Below are 21,598 nucleotides of genomic sequence, written 5' to 3' on the forward strand. Positions count from 1 at the left end.
TTTATCTTTGATCTGCTTTTTTTTTAATTTTTTTTTATTCTGATGCTACACAATATCCCTGTACTTTTTTACTGTAGACTCATTACTGTTCACAGGATTTGTATTATTTTTACACAAACAGAATTAGTTAAAAAATGCACAGCATCTGTGACATATTTGATATTAAACATTTTCTTTCCAAATTTGCTTGAAAAGGGTCATTTCTGCAATCTAAACATATGCTGTATTATGTGACGTGTAATTTCTACAGCTTTATCTTCAACAAACAAAATGTATAAAAATTGTGACCGTTTTCAAACAAGTTTCCTAAACACTCCCGTTACCCTGTCAAGATGCCCGCCTCTGGTTGGGATGCTCAATCTTTTGAATTCCCCTATGTTGAAAATACCCTACAAATGGCTTGCCTTTGTCTCTGCATATTAAACTAAATATAAATGACATGCTTCAAATGTAACATTGCATTAGGCTTCGCGTCAGGTTCTTTGCCTCCACATCGTGCATTAAAATCGTTGAATGCACAGCTAGCCGTAGATTATCACGATTATACCATGGTCATTTGCCAGTATTGGCAATGTTTGCAGTGCAATATTTGACCTGAAAGGATAAAAATGATGGTTATTAGATCTAGCATTCTGCCCGCTTTGAATCAGACAGAGATAAAGTAGTGCGTAAGATAACATTTATTTCAATTAATGAATTATAGCATTTATTTGAATGTATTATCACGAGAGAGAGAGACATTGAGAGAAACAGTGTATTGATATAGACCCGTGATTAAACTGACTTACCTGTGCATTAAACGGTTATATTGCACACCTTTCAGCCAATCTGAATTGAGTATTCAGACAGACCGTGATATAAAGAATGAATAATATAGTTTGCTAAATTGAAAGCCTCTGTATTAAGTAACAAGGTGCAATTGCATTGTAATTGTCCTGCTTAAGTAGGATTATCACTAATTCTTGAGAGATTAAATGGTGTTCTGGGTTTATTATGGCATTTTATTTAAAATAATGATTTATCTAATGTTCACCATCCTCCCTAAGGCTTCATTCATAATTTATCGGTCAGCAGATTCCCATTATTCCCCGTTTCTCACCTCTCCCACGTAGATGCCCAGATCCTCTTCATCATCGGTGCGATAACACACCGTTAAACCCAGTTTATCTTGCTGACAAGATTTATACAATTCCACCTCCTGAAGGAGAACAGAGAGAGAGAGAGAGAGAGAGAGAGAGAGAGAGAGAGAGAGAGAGAGAGAGAGAGAGAGAGAGAGAGAGAGAGAGAGAGAGAGAGCTAAGCAAACAGAGATAAGATCCCTTCAGCAGTTTTTCAGGCTAAAATAAGCTTATTTTGTAGTAGAGGAAGTTAAGAGACAATGTTGACCTCGTACTCCAGGTCATCTTGTCTGTCCACCTCATGTTGACTAATGTCAAAGTAATCCGTTGGGTCATAATACACGTGATCCATAGGAGAGCTGAGGAGAAAAATAAAATATCTATAACTAACCACTACAGTGACACACAAAAAGCCAGTGTAAGTGCCACTGTTATTTAAAGGGGTGGTTTACTGCTTTTTTTCTTTGCATGATTGTGTTTATGGGGTGCAATATAACATGTCTTCGTCTTTTTCTTTTTTTTTTAAGCCTTATTTTTCATAAATTTGACCTTTATTGTAAGCCGCTTTCTCCTCTGTCATTTGAACGACCGGTTGACTTCCTGATTCTATGAAACCACTCCCTCAGACACAGGCATGGGCTCAGATTGGTTAGCTGGGCCGGTGTGTTGTAATTGGCTAAACTGCATAGTGCACGTTCTCCGGAAACTTCACGCCCATCACCTTTACGGGCGAAAGTTGCATGTGCTCCGGTCAAATGTAAATAATGGTGTCAATACTGCCGTCAGTTTGAGCCAGAGTCAGACCCAGAAAGCGGCAATGAAGAGAGTCAAGCAGAACCTCCCCAAACACGGCTCTTACAAAACGTTTCTGAATGGTATTTTTTTTATTAAATTATTATTCTATTATTATATAATAATTTCGATACGCTGTTACTTGAAAATGCCACTGCTGACACTTGTTAGCTTTTGAGATACGGTTTTCTCCTGATTAAACATTTAATATACCAGAATAAATGACTGAGTAATACCGCAGCTGAAGTTTGCTGTTGCGATTACATATATTTTTTTACTTTACACGTTTGTCTTACACACAAAGTAGCATATCGAACTAACTGGCTACTATAAACAAACAGCTTTGGCATTGGTTTACGTTCTTGATCAAATCGAAAAATTACTTCATAAAGTATACATGGAAAATACATTTACAAAATTAGTACATAATTACAAATTGCAGGTTCAAAATGTTTGTACGCGTTTGTCATAGACACACGAGCATACTAAGTGGCTAGCGCGAGCGCTGGCATTTGTTTACGTCCTTGATAAACTTACGTCTGAAATTATACATGCAAACATTTAAAATGATTAAGTCTTACTAACAGGTTGTGGCCCAAGAACGGCTGCCTCAGTTTTTAAAGTTGGAACTGCTTCATGTTTTAGTAACAGTTTCTTGTTTAATCCGGCATTGAATTCGTGGAGATTCTGGAAGCTGTCTTCCGTAAAATGCGCAGCACAGAGAGCTACGATTGTAATTTTCAGGAACATAATAAAACAGAAATTGTAGCCATTGTTGACGAACTACAGCGTCCATAGGAAGCCCGAACACAGAAGACCTGACAGCTGGGTGAAAATAACACACTTTCGACGGCATGGCAGCTCTCCACCATAATTCTTCCTCTTCCACAACGCCGCAGAAATATGGCCACGCCCCCTTTTTTGCATGTTCCGGAGGGAGGGTTGATGTAAATGTATGGGTTAGTTACGTATAAAACCCGGGAAGTATCTCGTTGTAGTCCCATTCGAGTCGTTTTTGTAGGCATTAAACTTCCTGATTTTTAAAAGACTATATCTCTGCTTACGTTGAACTTTCAGCACAGCAACTTTGCAGATACTGTTCATGCACCAACAGCAACATTACACACTATTTAAAATGAAAAAAGTGAAATCGCAATCAACCACCCCTTTAAAACATATTCAGACAAATAATTTACATGATTTTATAAACTGGCAATTCACTGAGTATAATAAATATTTAAATTTTTAAGGTGTCCTTAACTACATTTATGTACTGTGTGATATTAACTAGATTACTATGGGGTTTGGTTTAGGGTTATGCATAATTTACTGTTATCACTACATGTGTAATAAGGACACTGCAAAATAATGTGTCACAAATGGTTTTAAACTTTAGAATAAATATATTGTAAGAACAGCCCTAACAAAATAGCCTGTCCATAAACTTTTCACGTGAAAGCATCTGATGTCAAATATGTATGTTCTGTAAGGTAAAGTAATAGTGTAACATACACTACTGTTCAACAGTTTGGGGTCAGTAAGTATTATTTGTTTTAAAGGATGCATTAAATAGATCAAAAAGTAAAGACAAGTATAATGTTACAAATGTTTACTATTTCAGATAAATCCTAAAGTTTTTATCGTTTTCCACACAAATATGAAGCAGCACAAATGTTTTCAACATTGATAATATCAAATGTTTTCAAGCATCAAATCGTCCTATCAGAATGATTTCTGAAGGATCATGTGACTCTGAAGACTGGAGTGATGATGCTGAAAATTCAACTTTGAACATGGGAATAAATTACATTTTAAAATATATTCACGGCTATTTTAAATTATAATAATATTTCACAATATCACTGCTTTACCGTATTTTAATCATATAAAAATGCTGCCTTGGGGAGCAGAAAATACTTTTTTCGAAGCATCTAAAAATCTAACCAACACCAAACTTTTAAACGACACTGTCATTAGTCACATTTTATTATATTCCTAATGTATGTACATCATCATAACAGCATTGATTTTGGTAACACTTTATTTTACAATGTCCTTGTTACATATGTTACATTATCATAGTAACAACAGTACATTGTGCATAATTACATGCAACCAAATCCTAATCCTACCCTAACCCTATAGTAAGTAGGCTATGGAGTTGCTTGACTACTTAAATATATAATTACACTGTAACAATGACACCTTAAAATAAAGTGTTGATTTTAAAAGTGCAGCTTCAGCGACCGCAGTGTGTGTTGTGGTGATCTTACAGCTGTCTGAAGAGGTATGGCTCCGGCATGGGTGGCAGTGGAGGGGACGGAGGAGACGCGGGTCTGTTGTGATGAGCGGCTCGGCCTAATGTCACCATGTGCTGGAAGCTGATGTCTGTCTGCGTCCCGCTGTCCACACAGTCCGTCACGAGCACCGTCCCGCCAGCAGCTCCAGGAACACCGGCTCTCCTCCTCGGGTTACGCTTACAGCGCAGCGACGGCAGACTCGGGTCCTGAGACAGCCGGGACAGGGCTTTACTGTTCACCTGCGTTCACAGACACACACACATCCATGCTAATGACATCAACACTTTACATTTCAACTTATTAGATGTGCTAAAGGGCTCGAGTCGTCCATATTGATATTTTGAAATCAAAGATCTTGGAAACATACAGTAGCCTACAGTCCAAAAAAAAAACAAATCTTTTGAAACTATAAGCTGAAAGTTTACCACAAGTGGTCCAATAATGATCAACTTCCTTGATATCAACCAATCACATTTTAGAGTATGGTTTAAGGTATTGGTATCATATATCAGACGATATGTTAATTTTTAATGTTATCATCAGCCGATGAGAAAATTTGGCCGATAGGCCTATATTAAAGCCGATAAATGAATTAGCAGTGTTCAACAGCAAGAGTATTTTTATATTTTCGTTTTTTTTTTTGCAATTAGCTTTAATTTGCTTTTATAAAAGCAAATTAACCCTCAGACGGTCTTCGTTTCGGAGTCACCTCCTGGGCCTTCCCGGTCAGAAGTGACCGGACACCTAAAAATTCAATTTTCTCCATCCCAGTAAAACCAATGCAATTTATTTTTGTTCTATAATATTTTTTCTTTTTAATTTTGTATTTTGAGAGAATTTGATTGAATTTATTAATATTTATGCAATATTTATGGTCTATTTTTGCCATTGAAAAAAATACAATTTTTTTTTTTTTTTTTTTTTTTTTTTTAATGCAGTATGTTAGTTTAATATAGAGTCTAGGCCTCCAAAAAAAAATGGTTGAAGCAGATTAGCGCCATCTGGTGAGAGTATGGAGAGAAAGCGTAGAACCATGGTGTAACCACTAGATGGCATAAACAGCACTCTATGGAGAGGCATGTGACTTCCCCAGCTGTTTAATGGACACATTTACTTTTTTTTTTTTGTGTGTGGATTTGAATATATATTTAAACAATCTCAAAAACTATTTCTTATCAAGTTTTATATATTTTTTTTTTTTAGAAATAGTGATTTAAAGTGTTAGTTTTTGCATTATGATTAGTCAAACCTAAACATTGTGTTAGAAAGCCTAGAAAAATGATCCTAGAGTGGAAATCACACAATCCACCTAATATGTCATCATGGCTTAGTGATATAATGATGTTTAATATAAATATAAATATATATTTTTTTAATATATATATAAAAAATAAAAAAAATTATGAAAAAATATTTTTTTTTTTTTTTTCTCTAGATGTTTTAGAGCGTCACCCCTTTAATGCTGTGTACTTAAAAAAAAAAAAAAAAGTACACAGCATCCCATTCATTTCCTATGGGGGTCATTTTTGACCAAAGACCACAAGTGTGATTATTTTTTTTATGACCACTTAGCATGCTCGGATCATGACCTCAATTTTTTTGTGTGTTCACATACATAATGCCATAAAAGTCACCAAGTTTCGTAACATTCCGATGAAGCTGTGATTTTTAAAAATTCAAAACATATTTTTTGTAATCTGAATTTATTGGTGTGTATGTGTATAAAAGTGTGTTTGTATGTGTGTGTGTGTGGGTGGGTGTGTATGTTTTGCACTCTTGATGTTGTAGAGTTTCCCCCCTTTCCAGCGGTGTACTTTTTTTTAGGATTGTGTCCGTTTTGTAGATTGTACACACAAAAATGCGGAGAATTTTTTAATTTTTGTAAATTTCCCATTCATTTCCTATGGGTCGGTCATTTTTGACCGAAGACCACAAGTGTGACTATTTTTTTCACGACCACTTAGCATGCTCGGATCATGACCTAATTTTTTTTTTTGTATTCACATACCTAATGCCATAAAAGTCACCAAGTTTCATAACATTCAGATGAAGCTGTGATTTTTAAAAATTCTAAACAGAAAATATTTCGGTCAGAACCGACCGAGGACCGTCTGAGGGTTGATAATTGCTAAAAAAAAAAACGAAAAAAATATTTAGCCTAATATACGTTTTTCTGTTTAATATTTATATTTAATTTCAGCTTTATTTTACTGAAAATGATTTTTAATAGTTTTAGTTACCGGTAATCTTAACAACACTCTTTGGATAAAGAAACACTGATAAAGTAGCCTATAGGTTTACAGTAAAAAATAAAAATAAAAAATAAAAATCATAAAAAGCATGTGACCCCTTCAACAGATACTTTTTAAGAAGACAGTAAGGACCATTCACACCAAGTACGATAACTATTACAAAATAGTTACAGAAATATACATTTTAAGTTAAAACATTGACAGCCAATCAGAATCCACTCGACTTTAAAGAGCGCGCGCATTTGAAGCGACAGCGCTAGTAAACGTACTCGGTTACTAACGTAACCTCGGTTCTCTCTAGAAGAGGGAATGAGTACTGCGTCGAAGAACGCTACGGGAAAGATATTTCTTTGTCGAGATTGAAGCCTAAAATTAATCCTTAATTTTGTAATATTGTAAAACGCTTTTCTGAAGCATACAACCTAGGCGGAGCAATACAGCTCACCCATTGGCTGCTCTGCCAGAAAAGCACAGCCTATGCGAGGCCAGAGACGCTGACCAATGAGGACGCTTCGCGCCCTTCTGCGTCACCTCCCGCCCAAACAGGCGTGGCCTAGGCCTATAAATACGAGCATAGCTGTCTAACACGCCGATTTTCGTCAATGAAGCGACGCAGCGCGGACACGCACGGCCATGAGACGCAGTACTCGTTCCCTCTTCTAGAGAGAACCGAGGTTACGTTAGTAACCGAGTACGTTCTCTTACGTAGAGTTCTCTCGTACTGCGTCGAAGAACGCTACGGGAACCCCATGTAAAACGCCGTGCGTGCTCTTGGACCGACACAGACACCTAAGGGCGCGCGCGCCCTGGTATACAAGTGCCTACCCCAAGAAGTATAGGGAGAGCGGCTAAATTAGCATCATCCCTTTATAGTAGTGCCTCTTAAGGCATAATAGCATATATATGTAAATATAGATATATATGAGGGGTAATAGCATGCTCATGGGACACATTGTCAGTGAGTGATGCTTAAACATTGAAGTGACCTGGGCCGCAGCGCGGGGCAGGAACACTTATACACATTAAACATTGAAGTGACCTGGGCCGCATCGCGGGGCAGGAACACTTATACATATTAACATTGAAGTGACCTGGGCCGCAGCGCGGGGCAGGACACTAATACATAGTCTTCTAGACCGAGAGCAGTTTAGCCTGCAACGCAGGAACCTCTAGGTTATAGAACCTAATAAATGTAGACGGGGAGGCCCAGCCTGCCGCCATACAGATATCTTGTAACGAGATTCCGCTATACCAAGCCCATGAAGAGGCCATGCCTCTCGTGGAATGTGCTCTGATGCCCAAAGGGCATTCCAAACCTCTAGATGCGTAGGCTAGCGCAATGGCGTCCACTACCCATCGAGACAGACTCTGTTTCGTCGCGGCTCGCCCCTTGGAGCGTCCGCTGAACGAAACAAAGAGCTGCTCCGTCTGTCGAAAAACAGCGGAGCGGGACACGTAAGCTCTTAATGCCCTGACCGGGCAAAGGGAGCTATTTCCGTCCTCTGAGGCCGGCAGGGCCGACAGGGAGATGACCTGAGCCCTGAACGGTGTGTTGAGGGACTTAGGTACGTACCCATGCTTCGGTTTCAATACGACTACAGAGTCGTTTGGCCCGAACTCCATACAAGAAGCTCTCACTGAGAGCGCTTGCAAGTCTCCCACACGCTTCACTGAAGCGAGAGCCAAAAGAAACACGGTCTTGAAAGACAGGTGTTTCATGTCAACTGAGTGAATAGGCTCGAAAGGGGCCCCTTTCATAGCGTTCAACACTGTAGAAAGGTCCCAAACGGGGACTGAGGGGGGCCTTGGAGGGTTCAACCTCCTGGCGCCTCTAAGGAAGCGGACCACCAGGTCGTTCCTGCCTAGTGAACGGCCAAGCGTTGGATTAACGAACGCTGATATGGCAGCCACATAGACTTTGAGCGTGGATGGGGTTCTTCCCTTATCCAATAGCTCTTGCAAGAAGGAGAGAATCTCCGGTTCTCCACACTGAAGTGGTGACAGACCTTGATCTGAACACCATCCAGAGAACACCGACCATTTGGAAGCGTAGAGCCGTCTAGTAGACGGAGCCCTAGCTTGCTCGATCGTGTCTAACACTCCTCTTGGGAGGTTAGCGGGTACCCGTTTATGGCCCATATGTGTAGGGACCAAAGCTCGGGGTGAGGATGCAGAATCGCGCCCTTGGCCTGTGAGAGGAGGTCTCTCCTCACTGGAATCGGCCACGGGTCAGTACTTTTCAGTCGCATCAAAGCTGGGAACCAGGTATGATTCGTCCAGTATGGAGCAACTAGTAGTACTGAGCATCCGCTCTCCTTGATACGCTCCAGCACTTGAGGCAGGAGCGAGACAGGAGGAAAAGCATAGAGCGGACGGGGCCAGACTCTGGCCAGCGCGTTCGTGCTCTTCGAAAAGAATTCTGGGCAGTGAGCGTTTTCCTGGTTTGCAAACAGGTCTATTTCCGCTCTGCCGAACGTTTTCCACAGCAGACGCACTGTCTGTGTGTGTAGGGACCACTCTCCCGTAGGAACATTGTTCCGTGAAAGTCTGTCCGGGCCTACGTTCAAATGGCCTGGCACGTGTATTGCTCTTAACGAGCGCAGGTTGTGCTGGGCCCACACCAGTATGCGTTCCGCTAACCTGAATAGGTTTCGGGACCTCAGGCCACCCTGGCGGTTTATGTAGGCTACTACCGACATGTTATCCGAGCGGACCAGGACGTGGTGTCCTTTTATCCGGGGACAGAAGCGCCTCAGCGCAAAGTCCACCGCCATCATTTCCAGGCAGTTTATGTGCGGTAGTTTGGCTCGCTCTGCCCATTGGCCAAAGAGCGGTCTGCCGTCGAGCAGTGCTCCCCAGCCTGAGGTGGACGCGTCCGTGGACACCACCTTCAGGCTCGAGGAAGTCCCCAGGCTTACACCTGACCGGTACCAGTCTGACGCTCTCCATGGTGTCAGGGCTGAAATGCATTCCTGAGTGACCTTGAGGCGATAACGACCGTGTAACCATGCTCGGCGCGGTACGCGCGTTCTCAACCAGAACTGTAGTGGGCGCATGCGCAGCAGGCCCAACTGCAGCACTGTAGAGGCTGAGGCCATGAGGCCCAGCATTTTCTGAAATCTCCTGAGCGGCACTATGTGGCCGCTGCGGAAGGATTTCGCCATTTGCAGGGTATTTCGCCTGCGCTGTGATGACAGGCGTGCTGTCATAGACAGTGAGTTCAGATCCAGTCCTAAAAAGGAGATCCTTTGACTGGGAAACAGTGAACTTTTCTCCCAATTGACTCTCAGACCTAAGCACTCGAGGTGATCGAGTATTAGTGTCTTGTGGTGAGCGAGTTCTGACGGCGATTGAGCTAGAATCAGCCAATCGTCCAAATAGTTCAGAATTCGAACGCCTCGGAGTCTCAGGGGTGCCAGCGCCGCGTCCATGCACACTGTAAATGTACGAGGTGCTAGAGACAGGCCGAATGGCAGGACTGTGTACTGATATGCCCGGCCCTCGAAGGCGAATCTCAAAAATCGCCTGTGACGTGACGCAATTTGTATGTGAAAATACGCGTCTTTCAGATCTATCGCCATAAACCAGTCTCCTCGGCGAATTTGCGCGAGGATTTTTCTGGTCGTGAGCATTCTGAACTTCCGCTTTGTTAGCGTTTTGTTCAGACGCCTTAGATCTAAAATGGGTCTGAGACCCCCGTCTTTCTTCGGTACCAGGAAATATCTGCTGTACAGACCCCCTTCGCTCTGAGCTTGAGATAAAGGCTCTATGGCCCCTTTGCTCAATAGCTTCGCTATTTCGGCTCGAAGTAGATGTGCTACTTCTGTTTTTACCGTGGTTTCGACTTTTCCCGTGAAACGGGGAGGGCGTCGATGAAACTGTAGCGAATAGCCTCTTTTTATAGTCTCTAGCACCCATTCTGAGACCCCGGGAAGTCTTTCCCATGCATGTGCACGTGTGACTAGGGGTTGAATGTAATCTGGGCCCTGGTCGCGAAATGGCGGCGACACGAGAGCAACCGTGTGCTGTAACATGGACGCCGTGGCGTCTGAGGCGGGGGACATGTTTAACACAGTATGCGTCCCGCGCACGCTCGACTCTCTAAGTTGAGAGTGAGCACGCGGGGCGAGCCCTACGGGGCTCGTTATGTTTGTGAATAAACGTGGGCACTTGGCACCAGAAATTAAACTCTTTTTTAGATTTATCTGGGTCGCCGTGAAAACGGCGTTTGTGTGCAGGCAAACGGGCTTTACGGCCGGTTTGTTGGCTGCTAAATACACTGGTACAAACACGGAACTTAGGGCTGTACAAGCGGGAATCTTTGGTGGAAGTCCGGCCGCAGCGGGACCCGAACACCGTCTTTTTCCTAGCAGGGCTAGGATGGCGCCGAGGCCTCGGGCTTGAGTGAAATCTTGGGCCGAGGACCACGCGGTGGCGGGCGGCGTCCGGCGGAGCGAGACCGTGGTCTCTCTCGGGCCTGTTGCTGCTGGGCCGGTGCGGCGGGCGCGGGGCGCTGCTGAGTTCGGGCAGGCGGCTGTTTAGGGCGGCCTGTTGCGGAACTGGAGCGCTTTGGCAGGAAATGTCTCATGGCCTGCGAAGTCTTCTGTACCTCGGCGAATCGGTCCGCGAAGTCCTTCACGGAGGATCCGAAGAGGCCAGTCGGTGAAATGGGAGCGTCGAGGAACGCAGAGCGCTCCGACTCCGCCATTTCGGAGAGAGTCAGCCATAAATGTCTCTCGGAAACAGTAGCTGAGGCCATAATCCTGCCGATGGCGTGTGCGGCGGACTTTGTAGCGCGAAGAGCTAGGTCTGTGGCGCTACGTAAGTCCGGAACACTGATCGCGCCCGGGCCTTCCTCGTCTAGCTTGCAGAGGAGGTTAGCCTGGTGGATTTGGAGCACCGCCATGGTGTGCAGCGCCGATGCAGCTTGTCCGGCGGCGGAATACACGCGGCCGTTCAGAGCTGACGATGTGCGGCAAGCTTTAGATGGTAGGACTCCCTTAGCCCGCCGTCCAGCAGAGGGTGGGCAAAGGTGAGTCGCTACAGCCTCCTCGACCGGAGGGAGAGCGTGGTAGCCTCTGTCTCGAGCACCGTCCACTACGGAGAATGCTGGCGAGGCAGAAGTACGTACTCTGGCTGAAAAAGGCGCCTTCCACGATTTCGCTACCTCTTCGTGAAGCTCAGGAAGAAAGGGTGCGTGTCTGGAGGGGGGCGCAGCGCGGTCTCCAGAGAGGAAGCGGCCATCCAGCCGGTTGAGTGCAGGTTGTTCGGGCGTCGACCACTCGAGGCCGAGGCTCGATACGGCCTGTGTGAGCAGACGCATCAGCTCTGCTTCGATGCTGATCTTCCCTCCTCGACGTTCCGGAACGGCGGGGGAGGGGAGGTCCACAGAGCTCGCCCATCCCTCGCTCTCCGAAGCGAGAAGCGAACAGCAATCGTCATCCCCCTCTGATACGGCTTGCTGGTCGTCCTCCATAACGGACAAAGCGGCGTGCTGCGGCTGTTGTCCGTCGGTGAGCGACTCAAGCGACACGTTGAGAGGAGCTAGCGGCGGTGGCGGCGGCGAGCTCCTCGTGGAGGGAGGTTCCGGGACCCGCTGAGCGCGGCGCTTCTTACGGCGCGGCGCTACAGGGGGCGGTTGAGCAGCTTCGGCGAAAGATGCAAGGCGAGTCCGCAGAGTCGCGATTGGCATCATGTCGCAGTGATGGCAGCCGCCATCACCGAGAGCGAGAGCTGCATGTTCCTCGCCCAAGCAGGAAACACATAGTTCGTGGTGGTCCCCGTCGATGAGCGCGGCTCGGCAGGAGCCGCAGGAAACGCGAGACATCTTTAAAAAGACACTCGTTGCTCTTTTGTGAGGAAAAAATGTGTGCCGCGGTAGGCGAACACACACACAAAACACACACAAAACTGAAAGGATATTCCACGCCGGAGAAGCGCAGCAGGGAACGGCGGCTGAAGGCGGCGATGACCAGCGGCTTCAGGTAAGGGCTCGTCCTGCTGAGGTGCTTGTTCCAAACGGCTGTGGCGGCTCGAATCAATCCAGCGATGCGTGCAGCTTCGTTGAATTTAAGAAAATCGGCGTGTTAGACAGCTATGCTCGTATTTATAGGCCTAGGCCACGCCTGTTTGGGCGGGAGGTGACGCAGAAGGGCGCGAAGCGTCCTCATTGGTCAGCGTCTCTGGCCTCGCATAGGCTGTGCTTTTCTGGCAGAGCAGCCAATGGGTGAGCTGTATTGCTCCGCCTAGGTTGTATGCTTCAGAAAAGCGTTTTACAATATTACAAAATTAAGGATTAATTTTAGGCTTCAATCTCGACAAAGAAATATCTTTCCCGTAGCGTTCTTCGACGCAGTACGAGAGAACTCTACGTAAGAGAACTGAACGTTATCATGGGTTGGTGTGGGTGCTTTCATAGTTAGAAGAAATATAGTTATCTTTATAGTTATCGTTGTTTGTGTGAACTGGCCTTATAAGTATACAGGAAGTACAGAGAGATCATTGATGAAAAAGTCTTCACAACATGAGGTAGGGAACAAATTCAACATAAAAACGCATAGTTAACCATATTTATTATGAGATAGATTTGTTTGACTGACAGTATGAACAGCTGTTTAACGCTCATCAGTGTACATAAAACAAATGTAACAAACACACTGATATAACGGATGTTAGTTTTCCTTTAACATGAGCACTTAACACAACATAACATCTAAACATATCTACAATGGTCACTAAAAGCATCACAACATTTACGCAACACTCATGTAAAAAACGAAACCTTAAATCCAACCTCCCCATTAAAAGAGCACAGCATGCCGTGTATCTGAAAGAGGACAGTATTAAGATGGGGGGAGCATGGAGAAAGTCCAGTTAATTTAGTGCTGAGGAGACAGTGGAGAAACTGCACTCAGCAGAATACAGTCTCATGGTGATAAATGACCATGATATGATCTGCGGGGAAGAGGGATTTAAAGTGTGTGTTTGAGGGTTTAATATGAAGGATGTAGTGTTGTAGATTTTACATTGTGAAACTCTTGAAGACGGTGTTTGTTTTATGCAAAATGCCTGATTTACATGTTGATTCACATATCGGCCATGACATTAGTGACTACAGACAGCTACTCTCATACAGTTCTTGTCTATCCCTGTGAAAAACAAGTGCACTTAGTATTGAATGTGCTCTTGCTTTATTTCACAGTATGTGCACTTATGTGTACTTACAGTGTAGTTAACTAAGAAAGTACTGGTAATATATGGGAACTACAGGGGTTAAGGTTAGGTTTAGTGTACAGTATGTACTTGGAAAAACGGGACTACAAAATAAAGTGCTACCACTAAGTATATTTTTAAAAAGCTGTACTTATTAATATTATTGATAATATTCATAAAAATTAAAGGCAACTTACGTGTACTTAAAGAGAGCACACTCTTTTTAAAAGTGCACTTTGTAATATTAAATTAAAAGTTTTATTCTAAAGTACATTTTATATCGTCATATAATTTATATAATTTATAATTTTGTCATGGTTTAAGTACACTTATTTTGATGTGTTGACCAACATACTAAAGCACATGTAAAGTAATTTAATATAATTTTACTGTAGTTTATTTAATATTACATTTAAAGTTAATGTATTTTCAAATTTACATCATCATACATGTATTTAAATACATGACATACAGGTTTCAACAGAAATGACATTAAAGTATATTTTAGTTTACCATAAATGCTTGTCAGTATATTCGACAATAACTTAAACCATATTTCAAAAACAATATAAGTAATTGTGAAATGATATATAAAGATGTACTTAAGCAAGTTCAGCTAACTGCATTTCAGATAAACGTATATTTGCACTTAACATGCAGTTACATGTCTGAAAACATTACATTCAGTCCCCCTGTGGTGAAAATCAAGCTTTTCATGTTGTTTTATAATATGCTTTAAGACTAACCATGTGCAAATTCATAAGTCGACACCATTGCCGAGTATTTTCTCCTTAATACTGCAGTGAACCAAAGACAGTCTTAAAAACACGGTTTGAAATCGCTGGTGTTTCTGACGTCACAAACTACCTTGTAACCAATCAGATCAATGTGTGATCGTCAACGAGTGGATCTCTGAGTGAGTGAGTGGAGGCGGGGATCACTTGCATTTTCATAGAATCGCGAATACTAAAATGAGGCAAGGGTGTAGAGTTACATTCAAGCTATTTTAAAGAAAAACCATTTAAATATGTAATTTCAGTTTAAAGGGATACAATTATTGACTACAGGGGGACTTTAAACATATTATTTTAAGGTATAGTATTTACTATATAGAGTACTCTCTATAAAAGTATGCTAAAGTGTGTTCTTTTCACACGAGTGAAAAACAATATATTTGCCAAGTTTATGTTTCCACTTCTCACTGTTATTGGATGTAACCGGGAGGCTGTAGGAGGATCATCTTTGACCCCTGACCTTTGTGCCCCTCTGACCTCTCCCAGAAGCTTATGGAGGACTAGCATGTGTATGAAAGCGTTCCCACCTAAATTATTCCACTGTGTTTGTATGGAGGTATGGCTGAGACTCGTAATCCCCGCGGCGAGAGAGACTGTAATTAGGGATTAGTGTGATAATATTCAGCAGGATTCAGATGGAAACAGCGTGAGCTTCAGACTCAGGTCCGAGTGGGCGGCTTCATCAAAGAAACACCCAGAGCAAAGACACGTTTCCTCCCTCGCTTTCCCCCTACAGCGACTCGCATGTAAATTATGAAGGTCTAAATACTGCGTGAAGTCAGTATGAAGTTATTCCTCATAGATGCACACACTACATGTTTCTGCATTGTCATTAATAGGCCACACTGAACTGGTTCACAGATCTGTAAGTTGCTGAACACACTCATATGACCGCAAATGTGTCTTGCTAAGCAAACTTGATTTTTGCACAAGATTCATTACAAGCACAATGCAAGTTTGCCAAGTGTTGTATTGTTTTCACATTGCAGTGGATCTGCTAGTTTGTGTTATAGTGAACATTATACGTTCTAACTTGGGATGAGCACAATTACACATTTTTATAATAGACAAGTGAAGTCCTAATCTGTCTGATTCGTGTCCACAGCCCCTGATCAGACACTTTTGTTTATGGACACTATGGGTTTGTTGATCCTGGAAAAACATTCAATCAACCAATCAGATTTGAGGGACAAGTTTACAGTTTATGTCAACTTTAGGCTTACAACCAGTGTTAGGTGCTTCTACATCAGTGTTATTCACCTATCATTTAATAACTTATGGGTAGTGTTGGGTATAGGTGTAGAAATATGGCTAGAATTACATTTTCGGACAGGAATGTCGTTCCAGGATCATCAAAATGTGTTGACCCAGGAACGCATCAAACTCGACAAAGTCAGGACGTGCTTTTAGGTGCGCACCCAAGTTTTTCAAATAGGCTATGCTCTGCTACGTCTCTGAGAAACAAACATAGAGCACAACACACAAGTACGAATTGACCTTTGGCTAAGCCCCGCCCCCCTTAGTTACTGTTGCTACCTCCGACAACTTCATCTGGGCTCTGGTTTGGTATCAACATGGCTTATGCTGTGACAGCTCTTCCTGCTGAAATTTTATCAAACTTTTATAAAGCAGCAAATAAAGTGTCCGATAGAAGTAGGCAAAAGTGTCTGCAGTATGCGTTTGAAGGCTTTATTCAAGACATACGGTGAAACGCGAGCAACAACAAGGCATCCAAATACAGGCAAAAGCATAACGGTCACAGTCAAACAATGAGCCACCGAATATCCTAATCGAGACGGAGGCTGTGACTAACAATATCAGGAGAAACACTGTCATGCAGAGCTGGGTAGGTCTCTATTCACTTCTATAATCGTTATTATTTACAAAGCAAACGGACTACGCGAGTATAAAGCTGTATTTATTAGCAGCGTGTGCTCGCGTATCAACAATTAGGGCAAAGAACCGAAATCATGACCTAAACCAGCATAAAACTGTCTAACTAGTATAACTTCACAGTAAGGTTAAAAGCTAAATGTATCTTAGAGCAAAGGTGAGCTTGTTGATCCTGAGGGGTTTCGCTGACTGAGGACGTCCACAATCCAAAGACGACACTTGTCAGTATTTAACTTCGGTTTTGGGAAGGGGAAAAAACGGACACCCCCTTCCAACCTCTCTGGGAAACGCGTATCTGTGTTACAAATGCCCCAGGCACAACGTTTAACCATATTTTTTATAAAACGACGACGTAATAGCCTGCCGAGACCAAAAATATGAGCCTCCTGCGTTGAAGTCAATGGAGCGCCGTGAAAAAGTGTCGGAGCCTCTGTCGGAGCTCGTTCTTGGCTGCGCTGTGATTGGTCAATCTACATTCTAGGGCGTGGCTTAGCCAAAGGCGAATTGTGTTCTCTTTCACGCTTAATTGTAGCCTAGAAATCTAGACACACCCTAGCGGCAGCAAATTTAATTTGCAGCCAGGATCGTCTAGCAACTCTCCGTTGGCTTGCGAGCTGGAAAAACCTAACTCTAGTCTGCTACTTGAAAACAAAGAAGAGCTGCTCTGGCCGCGACTCTGGAAGACTTGGGGTTAAGCTTTTCTTAAAGAACAAAGAACGGCACTGAAGTCATTCTTAAAAAAGGAAGATGTGTTTGGACTACATCACCTTCTTCGTTGCTCTGGTTGGTTGTAGCGCTATTCTATTGCGTGCAGAGGGAATTTGAAAGACAGCTGTTTATCCCGCCCCTCGGATTGAGCCCTGCCAATGGTTTGTTCCCAGACCCAACATCTTGATGTGGGTCTGGCTTGTCAGGCTAGTTTAAGTGCTCTTTTATTAGCTCTTTTTAATGTCAAGGAATTGCCGCTCATTATTTGCTCTTTCATCCATGTTTCTTTTTCGCTCTAAAGTGTCAATTTTTAATATATTTACAAATATATTTATGAAATCGCCACAACATCTTCATACCACCCAGCTCTAATGCACGCTAAATGTTCAAATTGTAAAAGTTGTGCAGTGTATTGTATTCCATCCTTTACTAGAACTTACATGATTTACCCGAGCACATCGTTTTTTTTTTTTAGTTTTGTGTCCTCGTCATTTTTAATCAACATCCCCTCCCTCTCTCAGCAACATCTCTTCTCTTCTCTGATGATGTGTTTACTGGTGTGAGGGCGGGGCAATAACCTGTCACTCACATGAGATCCACCAATAGCAAACCACAACCATCCAATCAATTCCCAATGGACAAAATCAAGTCCCGTCTTGATAACACTATAATAACTTATTTTTCATGCCGATTTAAAAATTGTACCTCACTAATCAACAAGTCTACAATCCTGGCTTTTCTTAATGCACATTACTGGTCTTGTTCCACCGCAATTTTTCTCATTCAATATCCCGTTTCACTTCACTGGAAATCTTTATATTTGCGTGACTTAATGCCGAGCGACTGAATCCTGTGGAAACCTGCGTATACAGTATTATTGTGTAGGCACAGACTCCATGCGGGACATTGGCTGACAGTGACCTTGTCCTCTGTCTGGAGATTTCTATATAAACTGGTTTGTCCCTCCCAAATCCATTTCAACACAATATTAGTGCTGCTCTGTTGTGCCCAAATATGCCACATTGGGCTTGAAGATTCATCGTCCCTCAGCTTTTAATAGTCTTGCTGTAAAGGCCACTCTTCTCCGCTGTCTTCCCGTCATATCATTTCCAAGGATACGACCGTCAGGGGCTCTGGCTTTCATAAACGCAATCATGCACACAGTTTAACACGCCTTCCCTAGCCAGAGCTATAAACACACACACACACTTGGAGTGTAGTTTGAGCGGACGGTTTAATTAACAGTAAGCGATGATTTATTACATAGGAGATGTCCTCATGTCCGGCACGGAGGCATAACCGCGTCCCCAGACACTAATTCAAGCGGGCGTAATGCGGAAAACATCTCGAGCCGCACGTCCGCTCCTGTGTCTGCAGGGTTACAGGTCCTGAGACACATACAAGATTACAGAGGGACACAGCTATAGGTGTAGAGTCAAGAAAGTCTTCAGTATTCCTTCTGAAGCTGGAGTACGGAGAGCAGACGGGGGATGGAGGGGAAGTTCAAAGAAGGTGACAGACAGAGAGAGACAAAACAGGGGGAAGGGAAAAAGAGCATGATGGGAGATTCAGAGAGACTATCTCGGCCCAATCGACAGAATTATAACCATGACTGACACTAAAGGCTATTTACAACCTCTAGATCATTACTTTTAGTTATTATTATTGTTGCTGATAATAATTGTATTATTTATATTATATTTTCCAATTTATTATAGTATATAAATATTATGTTTTGAATGACTTTTTATTAATCAGTATTGCAAATATTTTGTGCATTAGTTGAATCAAAATGGATTTCAATAGAGTTTTGGATTAGCATGTTGCTAAGCTAATCATGTAACACCGTGGGCCCTATTTTAACGATCTGAAACGCAAGTATCAAACGCGAAACGCAAGTAACTTTGTGGGCGGATCTCAGGCGCTGTTGCTATTATACCGGCGGGATAAATGACTCATGCGCCCGACAGAAATCTAAAATGTGTTGGTCTGAAGTAGCTTCATTACTCATAGGTGTGGTTTGGCCGTAACGTGAAAAAAAAAACAATCAGAGCATCATCACACATTCCCTTTAAGAGCCGGCGCGCTTGTTCCATGGCGGATTGCTATAACGGCGGATTTGCCGGGCGCACGCCAGGAGAGATTCACAGCCGAGGAGACCGACGTTCTCGTCAGGGCCGTAAAAGACAGAGAAGTGACAATGGGGATGGAAACCCTTCCAAATTAGCTTCGGTCAAACAGGCGTATAATAATTTGGGAAAATGTGTAAATTAGATTTATTATTTCACATCTTCATGGACACAAAATATTGTTGATATTTTCCTTGTAATAATGTATGATTTGCAAAAATTAAAACTGTTTTGCGTCTGTTTAGATTAGAGAATCAACGTGTATGCGCGTTGTTCACACGCTACATAATGGCCAAGCATGCGCCCTGAAAATAGCATATGACTAATGCGCCACTACTATAGACGAGGTTTTTCCTGGTCAGTGGCGGAATTGTTTTCTAAAATTGCAAAATAGCAGCAGGGAACGTTTGCGCCGGAACACGCCTCCTCTTTTCCCTGAACCGCCCCCGGGAGCGCAAGTTCATTCCCTAATTTACCGACGTGCGTCTGTGGAGAGAAAAGTCCGCTGTGCACGGGTGCAAAATAAACAGGAATGATACATGCGTCGGTGTACAAAGTCAATTGCGCTGGGTGCAAGATAGGGCCAAATGTCTTAACTAGACGTGATGCGATAAGAGTCCAGCGACAAGCAATTTGCGACGCGACTACGAGATGTGTCAAAAATCAATCAAAACCCACAACCAAACAGAGATTCTGAGATTCTGAACTCTTTCAGAAGATGTGTAATAGCGCCCCCTACATTATAACAGTGAAAACACGGAAAGCCAGACATTTCTGTCAATGGCGGGGAAAGGGTTAAGTAGGACATTGGCACATCTTTGTAATGTAATTTCATAATTATGTCTATTGTCTTTGAAATATGGTTAAGTTACTGCTGAATGTGCTGACAAGCATTTATGGTAAACTAAAATATACTTTAATGTAATTATGTTGAAACTTGTATGTCATGTATTTAAATATAAAATCAAATAACGCACTAGTTAAAATTATAATAAAATTTACATGTGCTTAATTTCGTTGTTAACACATAATAAAATAAGTGTACTTCTTAAAGCAGGGGGCGATTTCGGATTCAGCCTTAATCATGATAGTGTGCTCTCTTTAAGTGCACTTGGTTGCCTTTTATTTTATTAATGTCATGCTATCTGCAAGTAGTTTTTTTAAAATATACTTTTAAGATTTGAAGTACACTACAAGTGTTCAATGTATAAGTGTTTAGTCTGTGACTGTTCCCAATGTGCAAAAATTGTTTATGGTTCATTGAACGACCATAAAAAACATTGTTTTAACACTTGAGTTTACAATTATGATTTGTAAAGCGTATTTGGATTTGACAAAATTATCTTTAAAATACAGTATCCTGATAAAGGGACGTTTCTTTTTTGATGAATTTATTTGCAGCTCTGCCTTATTGTTTGACCCAAACAAAATATAATTGTGCTGCCTGTGCCTACCTTTTAAAACAGCCTGTTCATCAGAAGCCTATGATGCTTTAATATAGAGGCAGTTCACAGGCTTTAAACAAGAGCGAAACATAGGGGGGATCGAGGATGAAGTGGTTAATGGGATGAGTAATAATGGTGAGATGGCTGGTTTGCCTCTTATCTTGTTCTATCGTGCTCTCGGATGGGTTTTAGAAATTATCTTGGGTGTGTATTGGCGCTGGTGTGTGTCTCCAGGAGCACAGCGGTCCAGGAGGACAGATTGTGGGAATATATTTCTGTCAGGACCAATATCGTCAAAGATGATTGACAATTAGCATACAGTTTTGGGCAAGAACTCCCTGCGCATCCATGCATTACAACTGTAAAAACATACTGTAGCTTTCGTGGTAAGGCCCACCCGTAGCTATATATATTATTAAACTGTCTGCCAGGTTTACAGATCAATCAAATCTGACAAATTATTATAAAAAAATTTGGCTAATGTGCTTGCAAATTTATAGAGTTTATAATATAAAAAAAGTTTCCTTCAGTAATAGCCACAAATGATCAGATTATGAGTTGACTATTGATAAATATGAGATCATATTTACATTAAAATGTAATGAATCTGAATCGAAAATGAAAACCTAAAATACAGCCATAAAGCTTAAATCATCTAGATTCAGTCAGATTTACTAAATATAATGTGTTTGCTTTACTGCGTTTTATATTGTTTCAAAAGCCCTATATAAGCAATGTTAATAAATAGGTATATAGTGTATTTTCTGTTGAGTTTGTGTGAAGTTAAAGTGTCTACTCTGCTCTGATTGGTCAGATGACCCAGTCTGTTGGGATTGGTCTACTCTGCTCTTATTGGTCAGATGACCCAGTCTGTTGTGATTGATCTACTCTGCTCTGATTGGTCAGATGACCCAGTCTGTTGGGATTGGTCTACTCTGCTCGGTCAGATGACCCA

General features: G+C 42.4%; 1 protein-coding gene across 4 annotated transcripts in view; it reads right to left on the reverse strand.

Annotated features, from left to right (window-relative positions):
- Window positions 1-21,598, reverse strand: part of LOC306985351 (PDZ domain-containing protein 4) — a 44,442-nt gene that overhangs the window by 7,287 nt on the left and 15,557 nt on the right. For 2 of the 4 annotated variants that reach the window (XM_079587506.1, XM_079587507.1), the window contains exons 2-4: window positions 4,184-4,449; window positions 1,387-1,477; window positions 1,100-1,198 (exon numbers count right to left, since the gene is read on the reverse strand). In XM_079587506.1, the coding sequence (XP_079443632.1) occupies window positions 1,100-1,198; window positions 1,387-1,477; window positions 4,184-4,449 (456 nt within the window). Of the gene's footprint in view, window positions 1-1,099; window positions 1,199-1,386; window positions 1,478-4,183; window positions 4,484-4,635; window positions 4,660-21,598 lie in introns of those variants that run through there. The other 2 variants (XM_079587508.1, XM_079587509.1) reach the window with 2 other exon arrangements.

This window comes from Phoxinus phoxinus, assembly GCF_949152265.1.
Source record: "Phoxinus phoxinus genome assembly, chromosome: 18".
NCBI classification, from domain to species: Eukaryota; Metazoa; Chordata; class Actinopteri; order Cypriniformes; family Leuciscidae; genus Phoxinus; species Phoxinus phoxinus.